This window comes from Vulpes lagopus, chromosome 1, assembly GCF_018345385.1.
Source record: "Vulpes lagopus strain Blue_001 chromosome 1, ASM1834538v1, whole genome shotgun sequence".
Lineage (NCBI taxonomy): Eukaryota > Metazoa > Chordata > Mammalia > Carnivora > Canidae > Vulpes > Vulpes lagopus.
The window spans coordinates 4290089-4305113 of NC_054824.1; the positions used below are offsets into that span (position 1 = coordinate 4290089).

The 15025-nt window shown below is 44.2% G+C and overlaps 1 protein-coding gene across 2 annotated transcripts in view; it reads left to right on the plus strand.

Moving 5' to 3' along the window:
* Window positions 1-15025, plus strand: part of LAMA4 (laminin subunit alpha 4) — a 143256-nt gene that overhangs the window by 76497 nt on the left and 51734 nt on the right. For both annotated transcript variants that reach the window (XM_041764306.1, XM_041764296.1), the window contains exons 9-12: window positions 715-826; window positions 3869-4036; window positions 6570-6763; window positions 10574-10690. In XM_041764306.1, coding sequence (XP_041620240.1) covers window positions 715-826; window positions 3869-4036; window positions 6570-6763; window positions 10574-10690 — 591 coding nt within the window. The remainder of the gene's footprint in view (window positions 1-714; window positions 827-3868; window positions 4037-6569; window positions 6764-10573; window positions 10691-15025) is intronic.

Consider the following 15025-nt stretch of genomic DNA (forward strand, 5'->3'; position numbering starts at 1 on the left):
GAAGCTGCATTCGAGTGGGGATCTCATCTCGACAAATACTGCATGGGAGCTCTGACACAGAAGCTCCCAAGCAGAGAGGATGGAGTCTGCTTCTCAGAGGAGAGTCTCAATTCACTATGGGCCAGATCTGCCGGGGGAGCCCTTTGTACCCAAGTGCCATTAGTGTCCCTGGGAATTTGGACTGTGGCACGGAAAACCACACTGAGCCCAGGCAGCATGATCCCTTCCACCTCTGGGGTAATTGGGTGTCAGCACTGGCTGGACCACCCAGGAGCAGCCCTTGGACGCGCAAGCATTTCAAGGTCTGCCTACTTTCTCAACAATCCCGCCCCCCCCCCAACTGGGAAACTTGACGCTCTTCCGTCCGCACAATGTCAGATTGGTCAGCAGACATGGATAATTTCCTAGTCTGGAATCCGGAGCTACAGTAAAAATTCAAAGAGTAAATTACATATGCAAGGCGGTTGGTTTGGACTGAACCCTGACCAGCGCAGAGGACTCTGGCTGAGTTCAGAGCATCCTGCAGTTCCAAAGTGGGCCATCACGTCCGCCTGCAACGCATGAGTTCTGGGACCATTTTAGGTGTTCCAGAGCTTTCTGTGCCCAGGAACTTTGTGTGTAATGGAATACGGTATGCCCACCCGCCGCTACATGCACGTACACAACATCCCCTTCTCGTAAAGTTAAGCTGGTGTTTATATGGATTATTTGTAGGAAAATCAAGCCTTGAGAAGGGGCAAGCTGGCTCAGAAGGAAAGCATGGATACCATTAACCACGCAACTCAACTCGTGGAGCAAGCTCATGACATGAGGGATAAAATTCAAGGTAAATATATTCTCCTCTCCTACAGCCCAATGTCAAGGAATCATTCGTGTTTGTTAAAACAACAACAGAAATATGGTCACTCTTCATGTTTACTCTGTGCCAGGAACTGTTAGATATAAGGTAATATATATGCACTCATGGTATTTCATATAAATGAAATATATATGATCTATACACTACTCATATTATATATAAACTAGGTCATTAAGACCTATATGATCTATACACTACTCATATTATATACAATACATACATTTTATATATATATGAAATATAAGTGCATATATATAATATTATATATATTGTATATAATATGAGTAGTGTATAGATCATATAGGTCTTAATGACCTAGTTTATATATAATATGAGTAGTGTATCTGTTACATTTGGTCTCCTAGTTTGTCCGTCTAGGAGCCCCAAGCACTCATCTCTACTTTCTATGTGTCGGTTGTCAAGAATAAATGTATAGAATCATTCCCTCTCCAGGCATTTCAAGGAAATGGAAGGCCAGATTACCTTTCCAGCGGAAGAAATGGAATTGCTATGGTGTCTCTAAAATGCAAGAGCTGAGTAGGAGTCATGTTTTCTGGACACTTTACAGCAAAAACACTGCCTTTAGAGTGGCGGGAAACTGTCCACTAATCCAAACTGTCTTAAGGTGTCTCTACGATGCCATTTCCCAAAGACCAGGCAGGCAACATGCTCTGGTCCCCAGTCCAGAAGAAAAGCCTGGAGGAGGGGCCGGGGGGCCGGGGGGCATGTGAGATTTCTTTACCCTAAAGCCTTGTGGCTTTACCTTCCCTCTTAGAGGAGGACTTCTTTGTGCTCTAACTTCTGATAAGTGCTGGCTATATTTTGAGGACTGTCTTAATAGCCTACTGAAAACCAGCCTTCAATTCGCCAACAGAAAATAGGCACTTTCACTCGTTATAAAAAGAATTTCCGTGGGTTACAGTCTGCAAAGGTACAGTATTTGTGTGTTTCCACAGCTTTTATCCTATGTATTAAGAGCTGGGTGACAACACCAAGTGCATCTCAGGGCACAATAGCAGTGAAGGAGCCCACAGTGGGAAGGTCATATCTTTATATTGAAGTATAAGGAGCATATTCCAGGCAAAAGGATGAATGGAGCCGAGATTAGACACTTGCTGTATTTTCTTTGCTGCCCGTACTACACAATAAAAATAAGTGACATGCATTTCAAACACCCCTCAATCCCGTCCTCACTGTCTTGTGCTTTTGCATCTACCAGTAAAACATTTTTTTCCTGTGACATTTTAGAGTTACTATTGATTTTTTTTTTTCAAAAAGTAAGATTGAACTTAGAAGAGCCGACCTCATCTAATTAAGAAATAAATGCCCCTCTAGGCAGCAAATAAAGCAAGCATCCTCGTAAGCCATTCAGAGAAAATAATTCACCTTGGCTGCGGTAAATTTTTTATTCTAACGTGTTTCATTTGGAAGGCATCTAAGCCCTCTATTTGACCCTTTAAGCATTGGAGAAGGTGAAAGAAATACAAAAGAAATATAAATGGGAAACAATAATTTCCATCAGTTTACCTTTTAAAAATAATGTACGAATAGTCTCCAAAGACTAAGGCAAAAAAAATGTTATTGTCTACATTTCCTTTTTCTAATCTACGCCAGACATGGCTAAAATAAAACAGGCCCCAAGTGAACATGTAGTATTTGGAGCAAAATGCCAAAGAAGTCAGCACTGCAAGTGCTAGATCTAAGGGGGGTTGGGGTGGGGAGGGGGACCGATGTTTAGCTTATTTCTAGAGTTAATATTATAGATTTCACTTGAAAAGTGAATGTTTAATCCCTTCATAAGTTTTGTTTCTAGCGTATCTCGGTTTCCCTATGACTTTCTCGGTAATATTCACAACGTTAAAAGCCTCTTACCTGTTTATCTCTCTTCCTTCAGAATTTAGGAATGCTACACGGTACCAACAGTGTGTCCTGCTTTTGCCCAACCATCTGTAAAATAACTATTGGTGACCTTCAAGCTATTATCCATATAAAATACAAGGCCTTATCTGGTTTGATTTATGTGACGCCAGTGTTTGTTTACCCATCTTGTCTGGCCAACCGCATAGATCATAGTAAACCACAGACACACAATCTCATTTATGCCAGGAAGATAAAATGCTTCCTCCCAGAGCTGTCAGAGGACAAGGTGGCAATTACATAACTTTCATCTGATCATATTTAGAAGGAAGAGAAAGTCAAAGAACAATTCAGCTCTGTTGATATGTAGACAACTGGTCTCGTCCCTCGGAACATCAGCAGTGCCTTTGGTTCTAAAATTCTCCGCCCTACTTACGGAAGCGGGCCGAAAATGATCCAGCATTAAAATGGCCCAGTCTTGACAGTCATACTACAGAAGGCAATTGCAGAATGTGGTGTGTATACACACAAAACTTATAAATCTATATGAGCAAATAAACACTCACACTATAACAAACCTCCATGTCATATCTGGTCTATGGAATACTCTGAAACACCTACTTGAACTACTATCAATATGCTCTCATTTTGGTTTAGAGCTTTGGGCAGATAAATGTGGCTAAAATAGAATTAATGCCTCTAACACATCCTATGACAGGTGCTACCTCAGACGATTTTCTCTAGTTATGTATTTTATTTAAAAAAAAAGGGGGGGGGGTTGATCAAAGACCCTGGATTTGTGTGCGCTAAATATTAATGTTCAGGCATTACTATGGAAACCAGACACTGTGAAGTCAGGACAGACTTTACATTAATCTCATCCCCGTTCTGAAGACAGCAAATGGGAAGCAGAGTTGTTTCCTCAGGTTTTAATTCTCCTTGGAATATATGGTGAACTCCAACCCTGGCGACCAGTGCTTGCAGCGTGAGCATCAGTACACTGTCTCGCTGTCTCTGAATGAAGGCCTCTTTCCATTTTAGGATCCGCCCAGCCCTTTGCCCTCACTCCCCGTGTTTTCAGTGTTTTCAGTGGCTGGGAAACGCCCAGACACCCCACCGTGCTTTCTTCCCTCACTGTGTCCTGCCTTTCAGAGATCAACAACAAGATGCTCTATTACGGGGAGGAGCACGAACTGACCTCTGAGGAAATCTCTGAGAAGCTGGTGTTGGCCCAGAAAATGCTGGAGGAGATCAGACGCCGTCAACCATTCTTCACACAAAGGGAGCTAGTTGATGAAGAAGTAGATGAAGCCCATGAGCGTAAGTATATCCACTTGCAGAGCACGTGTCTGCTTCCGTTGTGGGTCCAAGTGAGGACACTGAGCCACGGGGGAGCATTTCTGGTCGAATCAAGCAATCCTCAATATTTGCAGCTATCTTTTAAAAAGATTTTATTCATTTATTTGAGATAGAGAGACAGAGAGAGTGAGAGAGAGCATGAGTGGGGAGAGGGGCAGAGGGACAGGGAGAAGCAGACTCCCCGTGAAGCAGGGAGCCCAACACAGGGCTGCATCCTAGGACCTGGGGATCATGACCTGAGCCAAAGACAGACACTTCACCGACTAAGCCACCCTGGTACCCCTATTTACTGCTATTTAGAACCTTGGACATGGTATCAGGTAATCCAAGATTTTTACATCCAGGCCCAACCTTGAGCATTGGAAAAACAGCTGACATGCCACACAGAATCTATAGACCTGAAACTCCTGAGGACAAGAAACAGGGACTTCACAGTTGATGAAAACATGTAAAATAGGGGAAGAAAACCTAAGAGGAACCAATTTTCAGAATCACAATAAAAGAAATTTTATCGAGAAGGCGGTAAAGCCACAGGCCCAGCAACATTCATGTTCCGAGGTCTGAGAAGGACTTTTAATGACTCTTAACCTCCAGTGCAAATTTAACACTTGCTTTAATGATGACTGTAGGCAAGAAACCAAGGTAGGATCAGGGTACCTATGACTTGGTCGTTCGATCGGTTATCAATGACTACCCAACGACTCACCCAAACATATTCATTTAAAATGATAACCATTTATTTGCTCGTGATTTCATTGGCAATTTGGGCTCAAATCAACCTGGACAGCTCATCTCTGCTCCACGTAGCACGAGCTGGCCTCCCTCCTCTGCCTGGGGCCTTAGCGGGGATGGTTGGGCCTCTCCCCCTAGTCGGGTGTTACCCTCAAGGAGCCTTGCCCAGGTTCATTCACAGGCAGCAGCCTTCCGGGAAGGCAAGAATGGAACTCAGCCATGTGGTATCTATCTTACTGGCCCAGACCAGCCCAGATTAAAGGTGTGAGGAAATAGGTTCTACTCTTGATGGCAAGAGTTGTGAAGAATTCGTGTCCCTTTTAACCTCCACAATCAACAAGAGAAGCCATGGACTTGGATATCAGATTTTAGCTAAACTCTTATTTCACAAGTTCTTATCTCATTAGGTTCATCAGTAATTCAAAATTATGTGGTTATGAGGCCTTGCCTCTACTTCTGGTTATTTTATGCATTAATAAAGAAGCACATGTGTTGTCATATTACCAATTTGGGTTTTTTTTTTTAATATATTGGTCTTCTTTTTAGGTCTATATATTTTATTTTACACATTTTAAAATACATTATCAGAAGGGGTCTGAAGGCTTCACTAGACGGTAAAGGGTCCCGTGGCACAAGAAGGGTTAAGAACCAAAAAAAGGGGGGGAGGGTTAAGAACACCTGCACTAATTTATGACCTGCAATAGTTCCCATCAACTTCTGCTAAAAATTATTGCACATATTGCAGAAGAGGAACATTCTTCCCATAAAGGCATATTGTCATAGCAAATGTATGAAGTCTCAGAAACAGTAAGAACCCAAGAGGCCTGTCAGGCCCCACTTCTGATGAAGCCAGCGCTCAGGAACGCTGGAGCTCTGACGTCACAGGCAGATGCTTCCACACTCCTCGCCTATTTGAGAATGTAACGAGGCTGCCCTGGGGAAATGAAACCAATCACATCTCCCACTTAGCCACCTTCCACGTAGTCAATGCATTTTTAACCACCTTCTTTACTCAGCCATGAGCTTGTATCTTCTGCTCACAGTGATGAAAGGAAATACAAAACCTCAAAAAGTCAGACTGATAGTCCCTGGAGGGAAAAGAGAATTAAGGGTCAGACTCAATGTGTATTGCTTTGATCAGAGAATGAAGACATATACGGAATTTAAGAATGTATCATTGCTTGGTCATTAATATTCTTGTACCTGAAATACAATCTTTTTAATCTTCCTACCACCCAAAATAATGGCTTAGGTTGGGCCTAAAGAAACTACCCAAAAACAATCACCTGGAGAGAATACAGAAAAATGAGTGGTTGTGAACACCACTTGTCAGTACCAGACAAGATAATCTTGGTTACTTTTAAGAGTTTTTACTATTTTTTAGAGTTTTTACTATTTTTTTAAGAGTTTTTACTATTATATCCAAGGGTGTATATCCAAACACCCTTGTCTGGTAAAATTATTAATATCACAGGTAACAATAAACACAGTATAATGACATGGTTTCCGCAAAAAAAAACGTAATCTCGATGGAAAAACTAATCGAACTCTCTTTCTGGCTGTCATGCAGGGGCTCCCAAACCCTACAGCACAGTCTGTCTTTGTTCGAGTATAAAACACGGGGCTATTTTTATGAACAACGGCCCCAGTCCCTGTTGCTGAAGAAGGCCCGGCCTGACGGGTTGGCACCTCCGCTAAGGGCCGGGTGGAATGAGAGGAGCCGCGCGGCCCACACTGAGTGTCTGTGCCTATCTCTTCCCAGTGCTGAACCAGGCCGAGAGTTGGCAGCGGCTGTCCAATGACACCCGCTCTCTGTTTCCTGTCGTCCTGGAGCAGCTGGATGACTACAATGCTAAGTTGTCAGACCTCCAGGAATCACTTGACCAGGCTCTTGACCACGTCAGGGATGCCGAAGACATGAACAGAGCCACGGCAGCCAGGCAGCGGGACCACGAGGTACGGTGCACGCCCCACCCGTGAATGCATGCCAGCCGTACGCCACACGACCCTGCGACAGGAAGGGACACTGGGGGCCCAATTTCTTAAAATATCAGTGCATTCAAATATTCCTGTTTTTTAGGCATCTGTACATTTTTGCCACCATAGGTGGCTAATAGAACCCTGTGCACCTAAAGTCGAGTTGAAACCGTCGTCATTGTTTGGCTTTTGCATTGATAAGGACACAACTGGTGCTTGTGTCTGCGTGTATGGATATGTGGGTTCTTGCAAGTGAGCGAGCAATGTGCTGCTCCTATGCCTACCTTTATTTTTTAAGACTTTTTTTTTTAAGATTTTATTTGTTTATTCATGAGAGACACAGCGAGAGAGAGGCAGAGACATTGACAGAGGGAGAAGCAGGCTCCCTGCAGGGAACCTGATGTGGGACTCGATCCCAGGACCCGGGGGTTAAGCCCTGAGCTGGAGGCAGACGCTCAACCGCTGAGCCCCCCAGGCGTCCCCTATGGCTACCTTAAAAATAAAAAGAGAGAGAGAGAGAGCGCACTAGAGCACCAAAGCAACCCAGAACCACGTTTCTAGAGGGTATGGGTAATTTTGGGGAAGGCCTGATAAGCAAATCCCACAGCCTGGCTGGTCAGCAGCCGCAGAGCTAGGGAGGCCAACTCAAGCCAAAGGTCATGCAAATACAAAGAAATCCGCAGACGTAGCCATAGCTTGCAGAGGCGGCCACCCCAGTGGGGCCAGGATTTGTGCAGGCCCGCTTCGGGGGCTTACGTCTGGTCGGTGGTCACGGCTGTTGCGAGCAACGCAGACACCCACAACCACCCCCACCGAGGGGAGCCATCCTCTGGGAGGAAGACGCGTGCGTCGCTGGACATATTTATAAAGATCAGAGTGAAATAGCAATGCCAAAGAATAGGAAGCTGCCATGAGCAAATTCGTTAATTCAGTTATGTTTGTTTTTGTTGTCTGCAAAACCAACCTCAGTGAGACTCTCCGCCCTGGTATTCAGTCGTCACCATGTCTCAGTAGGTCACTGGAAATTTTCCCGAATGAAAGGGAATCACCCTTTTATCACCACCATTTTCCAAACAGGAGCAATCCCTTAGCCAGTAGATTTCTAGAACGATGACGGTCAAGGTAGTGACCAAAATAACCCGTCCCCGTCTCCTCCCCACCCCGGGCCCTTCCCACCGGGCCGCAGCACCCCGCCTGAGCCGCTGCCCCCTCACCGTTCCCTCCGTTCCCACACCAGGCCCTGCTCGGCTGCTAACGCCCTTCGTCGTCTCCTGCTGCCTTTGACTCTGCAGCCTGTGAGCCACTGGAAGGTTCTAACCAGCCGTTAAAAGAAATAAAAAGTGAAGTGTAGTTGAATAACCAGCACTGACTAGAAAGAAAGAGTAGAATAGAGACTATCAAAGCGCATTATCTACAGGAAGGTGCGGTTTCATCGCATCCTGCCTTAGTCCTGCAACTGAGATTGCATTTTTTTTTTTTTTTTTTTTTTGCTGAGGGTCATGGTTCAGGACACTTGAGGCACCGTCCTGTGGCCTCTGCCCTGCCCTGTGCAGGCCGCGAGGGACCTCTGTGACCCACCCTTGCCAGGCTCCCTGGCCTCTCCTACCGCTGTGTCCCCGCCTCGCAGCTTAGCTCAGGCGATATCACAGCCCCAGTCACCCCATCGGCCTGGAACGGACACTTCTTCTACTCCCCCCCCCCAGTAGCCCCAGGCATCACCCCCCCCAGGAAGCCTACCCCCCTCCCCAGGTTAGTGGGTGCCTCCTCAGCAATCCCATAACCCGCCTTGTGACCGTCCCCCCGCCCAGGGGACCTGTCTTCCCTCTGGGTGCACGTGTGGTAGCTCCACAGCTCACCCCTAGACCTACAGCACAGCTTAGAAGAGAGCAACAGCGTGTTTCCGGCCCTTTTACGAAACCAAAAATAACCACGCAGTTTCATCATCCTGATGTGTGCAAACAGCAGCCACACAACTAGTAATTACACCATTTGCTTCACCATCCTACACACCCCGAAGGGTAACAGAATGATACAGATCTTCGTCCGATGATGGTAAGATGCTATAGTTTAAAAAGCACCGTTCCGAGAGTCTCTTAAGCCAGACCTCTGCCTTCCCAGGACCGTTTCTATCTTTTTTTTTTTTTTTTTCAAGGATCAGGAACCTTTTATTATCCTTTGCATACGTGAAACGGATACCGAACATGCCTCGTCGTGCTAATTGTGTGTCGTTTTCATAATTATTGGTTTTCAAAACTCTCTTTTGTTCAAATTGACCTCCTTCCTGTGGGGAGCATCTTTGGTTCGAAGCTAATCCTGCTCATTTCTGTCTAACGCTGTGTATGATGAGTTCTGTACACGACAAGGGGTAAGCCCCTTAACCTGGCGCCCATCACCCCCCAGCTACTGCAAAGAACTTAGCACTCGGTGATGTTACCTCAAGGCTTTGAAATCGGGCTCTGGCTTCAGAATGTTAGCTCTGTCCCCCCAAGGCGCCCACATACGAGAGCTTCCAACAGGGCTCACATCTCAGAGTCTGGAAAGGAAAACTGCTCTGAAGGAGCTAAGTAATACCCACCTTTTTCACCTCCCTTCCTTACAGAGTTTAATGCCCTTACTTTAAAATATTGCTTTTGTGTAGAGCTGTGTAAGTACCTCTCCTCGTGGAGACAAGAATAATTAACCCAAGATAGTCACACTGTAGTAAGCTTGATGGATTTTGAGGGCAAATTGATTTTGTAATGATCTTGCATTAAGAAGATGTTCAAATGGGATTCTTTTCTGTCCTTGGACCTATATCTTCCCCTGTAGCGATGCGTTTGCAGAGGATGGTTTCCATCTTCTTTCCCACTAAATTAGAAAAGACTGCAGGGGGCACGAAAGACATTAAGATGAACTTAGGAAGTTTTAAAGTATGTCCTTCTGTATCTGGGCTTCGATAATTATTCCCATGATATCTTCGATGGCACCGCAAGTCATATGCTTCAGCTCCCATTCAAATTACTCTTTCTAAAGTAACCTCAACTCATTTTTTTACTCCGATTGTAAAACGAGTCGTACTTTTCCCTCTTGAAGCATCGTTCCGGTTGCTTTCAAACTCCAAACTCATTTGACGTTTTCTAATATTTCCTCAGAATCACAGCATGCCTGCTTCTAGAACCCAACTGTGAGGGTAGAAACGGAAGCATTCGTCAAAAAAACACTGGGGCCATTTCCCTCAAAAAATCTGAGCCTCGAACAACATAAAGAGCTCAGAGTGGCAGGAAGGAAAGTCACAGTTTTATGCTTTCATAGTAGGGCCATTTAAACATTTTGTTTATAGAGGTTTTGCATATGCTCATTCCTATCCAAATGAGCTACTTGTGCCTGGCCTAAAGTCAGCACATGATAAATGGATTTGGGAATTAATTCATTTTCCACTTACTGCAAATATAGAGCCTCTGTGCAATCCTGCGTCCAGGGTCTACTTTACGTTTATGGAGAAAAAGTCAACGGCCCTCTCTGAAGCGGTGACTCTCTTTGAGGTGACGGTGCTGCAAGTAAGAGTCATAACTAAGTGCTTCAAAGCTCCCAAAGGGCTCACTTTTGCTACCTCCATATTATACATGAGAAAACTGAGTATGTCATGCATAGAATTACCCGAAGTCCCGCAGCCATTAGGTGGTGGGGCTGGGATAAGAACCCAGATTCGTCTGGGCACACAGATAGGAGGAGGTGACATCGACTACCCTCCTGGATGCTTTCTCTAAAGTGACCTTCTCTTCCACTCTTGCTTGCTCCTCGTTCCCATAGAAACAACACGAGAGAGTGAGGGAACAGGTGGAAGGGGTGAACGTTTCTCTGAAGACATCCTTGGATTCTCTGACAACACCTCGGCTGACCCTTTCAGAACTTGATGACACAGTAAAGGTAAGGACGCATGTGACTTGGAGGTTTGTGTTTATAGCAGATTGGAGCAGCTGCTCAGGTCACAGAACACTAACGGAATCCACTCCCGATCTGCCGACTTAACTGGCGTTATAGAAGCAACGTTAGATGACCGAATTTTTCAGTTTCTTTCATCGTATGGTGGTGCTACTCACATACGGCTATTTAAATGTAAATTTAAGTGACTTAAAATGAAAGAGATTAAAATTGAATTCCTCGGTTCAATTAACCGTATTTCAAGTGCTCGATAGCGCCCCCCGTGGCCAGCGGCTACTGACCTGGACAGCAGGGACCTCCTTGCAGAAAGTAAGTGCTGCTTAGGTCCATCCTACTCACTCTTTAGTCGTAAGTTGTGTACTTAATAAAGCTAGCGTTCAAAATCAATAAGAGACACATTTTTAAAGTGGAAAATTTCCAGTAAAATGCAGTAAACCCAACCAATCCCCAAATTACTCTTAGCTCATTTTTATTACCTTTGCAAGGATACCATTTTAAAGTCGTCGGATCACCATCTCGTCCTATGGCTAGTTCAGCACCAAGCTCCCTGTCTTCCTCTCCATCCCTACTCCCATCACTATCTTTGGTGACATCAAAATCTAGACGGTTGAGCCCACCAGCTCTCAGAGCTCTGGCTCCTATAACTTCTCCTGGCCAATAAGCTTTTCCTCCAGCCTGCCCTGGTTATCCCTCCTAGGGCCATACCCAGGTCTTGTCATCAATAACAGTACCTCCTCCCAAATCCCAGTATCCAGCCCCTCCCTCTCTCATCTCACTTACTCTGGAATGCCCACTCCAACAATCCTCTGGCCACTTGGAGACCTCATCCAGCTCATTGTCCCACTCCTCTCATCTCCTCTCTCCCTCCTTAAGCACCTAAAATTATCGATTCAGTGGTCCCTCCTTATCCATGGTTTTGCTTTCTACGGTTTCAGTTACCCACAGTCAACCTCCATCTAGAAGCAGATGATCCTGCTTCTGACCTATCCTCTCTAGGTGACTTGTAGCCTAACACTATGTCACAATGCCTGCCTGCATCAGGCACCTCACTTCATCTCATCATGTAGGCATTTTATCGCCTCACATAATCACAAGAAGAGCGAGTACAATAACATGTTTTGAGAGAGGGATCGCGTAACTTTTATTACAATACGTTGCTATAAGCCTTCAATTTTATTATTCGTTATTGTGGTTAATCTCTTACTGAGCCTAATTTACAAATTAAATTTTATCATAGGTTGGTATGCATAGGAAAACCATAGTACATCTAGGATTCGGTACTCTCTAAAGGTCTTAGAACGTGTCCCCCAAAGATAAGACGAGACTACCATATAATCATTATTTGCAAACACCTTTAACTTGTACACCCACCACTTCCCCTACTGACTCATCCTCATATCCCAGTAAACCCAAGTAGCCCCAGCATCATGGCCATACCAGAGAAGCCAACATAATGAAAAACCCACCTCCTCTTCTGTTAGTCTGGCTGGTGAATTTACTTTGTGCTTCACTGAAAAAATAGGAACAAAGAGAAGACGACTTCCCTAATCTTTCCTGCCCGGGTCCACTAGCCCACCAACATCTGTATTCCTACTTCACTCTTCCTTCCTATTATAATTAATGAAGTAAGTGTCTCTTCTCCTGGCAAAGTCCCATCTCTCCACCTGTGCTCTGAATCCCATTGTTCTTCAGCTCAAAAATGGTCACAGAGTTTCACTCCCAAAAGTTTTCCCTCTTTCTTCTGTTCATCCAGTTCTCACTCTCTACTGGACCATTCCTACCAAAATGTAAACATGCTCTAAGCATTTCCTATCTTTTAAAAGAGGAAAGACCTTGCCTACATCCCTTCTAATCTCTGCCCCATTACTCTACTCTGCTCAGCTTCACAGGAAAACACCTAGAGAGTCATTTCCCATTGTCATCTCCACCTCCCAGACCCCACTGTCTGCTGTATACAACCCACTCCAAATGGGACTTCACGCCCCTCCACCAAGACTGCTATCCAGGTCATCGGAGAACTCAACATAGCCAAAACTGTGGTTGTTTCTCCCTCCTCAGCATTCTTACCCTTCCTGCTAGTTAACCTTTCCTCTTTTTTCAAACATTCTGAGCTTTCATCCTGGCTCCTCCAGGACCCCATTCATCTGGTCCTCCTCCCACTTCATTGGCCATTTTTTCCCAGACTCTTCTGCTAGCTTCACCTCCACACATCCTCTATGTAGTAAATATTTTAGACTCTGCAGGCTAATCTTTTTTGTTTTTTTTTTGTTTGTTTGTTTTTATTTTTTTACAACTCTTTAAAAATATAAATAATATTCTTGGCTAGGAGCTATATAAAAACAGGCCTTGAGCCATTTTTGGCACAGAGCTCTGTCCATCCCTGCTCTTGATAATGAATGGCTCAGTCCTGGGCCCTCTTTGGTACTTTTAATTTCTCCCTAGTTGATCCTGTTGAATCCCATGGTTTTAAAGAACGATTATATGCATGATCTTACAATTCATACCTCCAACTTTCATACTTCCACTGAGTTCCAAACTCATATATCCAAACTCTTACTTGAAGTTTTCAAGAACTTAATGTGATATATAGCAGAATCATAATTTTATCTACCACTTAGATGTGTAATAGACACATCAAACTTAACATATTCTGAATAAAACCTGCTCCTTCCTTAGTCTTCCCCCCCTAAGTAAGTGGCACAACCCCATTTGCTCAAATCAAAACTTTGAAGTCGTTGTTTTCTCCTCTCCCCTCCCTCCCATTTCAATAAGACCTCTTGAGCTTCTCTCCAAAATGAGTCCTGATTTCTGACCACTCCCTTCTCTGTTTGCTGCTCTGCAGTCCCAACCACCTCTTCTCCAGCATGAACTGCCAAAGGAGCCTCCTACTGGTTCATTTGCCTCAATCTTGCCCCTCAAGACTCATTCTCTATGCAGTAGCAAAACAATCCCTTAAATACATAATCAGATCACATTATTTCTCTTTCATAAAACTTCCAGTGACACTTAGAGTAAGAAACAAGCTCATTTTACCATGGCTTGTGAGACCCTAAGTGCCCCAGCTCTGCCCCAACTCTCTACCTCATTCCATGTATCTCTCCCCAACTCATTGCCCTCCAGCCCATTCCCCTGTTACCCGCCAACTCTGCTGTGATTTTCAAACACACCCATACTTTTCCTTAACTCTGGACCTTTGCACTTGCTGTCTCCAGATCGTCAAATGGCTGTTGTCCTTGTGAACATTCAATTCAAATGGGGTTCTGACCCTCAATCACTGTCCAATCCATCCCGCCTATTTATTTTATTCAAAATACTCTTTACTCCCTGAAATTAACTTGTTTAATTATTTGGTCAGTTGTTTATCATCTACACATTCCCACTAGACTGTAAATTCCTGGAGAGCAGAGACTGCATTCATAGCTATGTATGCTATCCCCTAAAAGAGTGCCTGGCACATAGTGGGCATATGATGAATATTTGTTGAATGAATCAATGAGTAAAGGTGGAATGTCCATAGTATTTTTCTTGTTTTTATAACTAAATATTTTTTTTCAAAGTATTGTTCCCCAGATGACCTACCAAACAGCTAAACACTTAATACTGTCTCCATAGAAATAAACCCTCTGTTCTAGGAATTGTGCTACATTCTGGAAATACAAAAATAAATTAGACACAAATCTTGACTTCTACGACTATGTAGTCTGGTGGGTGGAATATTCAGGTAAAATGATTATAGTAGTGTGGTACATGGACAATAGAAATATATGGCAACACTGAACTCATCCTGGAGAAATTAGGGATGGTTTCAGCTGAAATTGGGAGGATGAGTAGAACTTTTCCAGGTGAGTCAGAGAAAAAAGGAAACAAAGTATCATGGACAGAGAAAATATTATTTGAAAAAACACAGGGGTCAGAAAAAATCATGGAGCATTAAAACATCAGTTAGCAAAGTTTGCACATGGTAGGTAATAGGGTGGAGGGGGTGAGAAATGATGAGATTGGTGAGAGAGGAGGGATCAGTTGATGAAGCCACTTGAGTAATCCAATTTGTTCCTGTACAGCAATTGGCTGATTTTGAGAGAGAAAATAACACGATCAGATTTGCTTAACAGAAAGATCACCATTCCTGTAGGATGGTGCACAGTGGGTTGGAAGATTGGCAGTCTGGGCTGGGAGACAGGGGTTAGAGTATTCAGAAAGGAAAGGGCTGAGTCAAGACCGAGCAGCACCAACTTTTAAAGTCTCCTTCCTAGACAGTGAAACAGGAGAGCCAGGAGACAGCAGTGTCACAGAAGGTAGGAAAGAGAGTTTTAAGGTAAA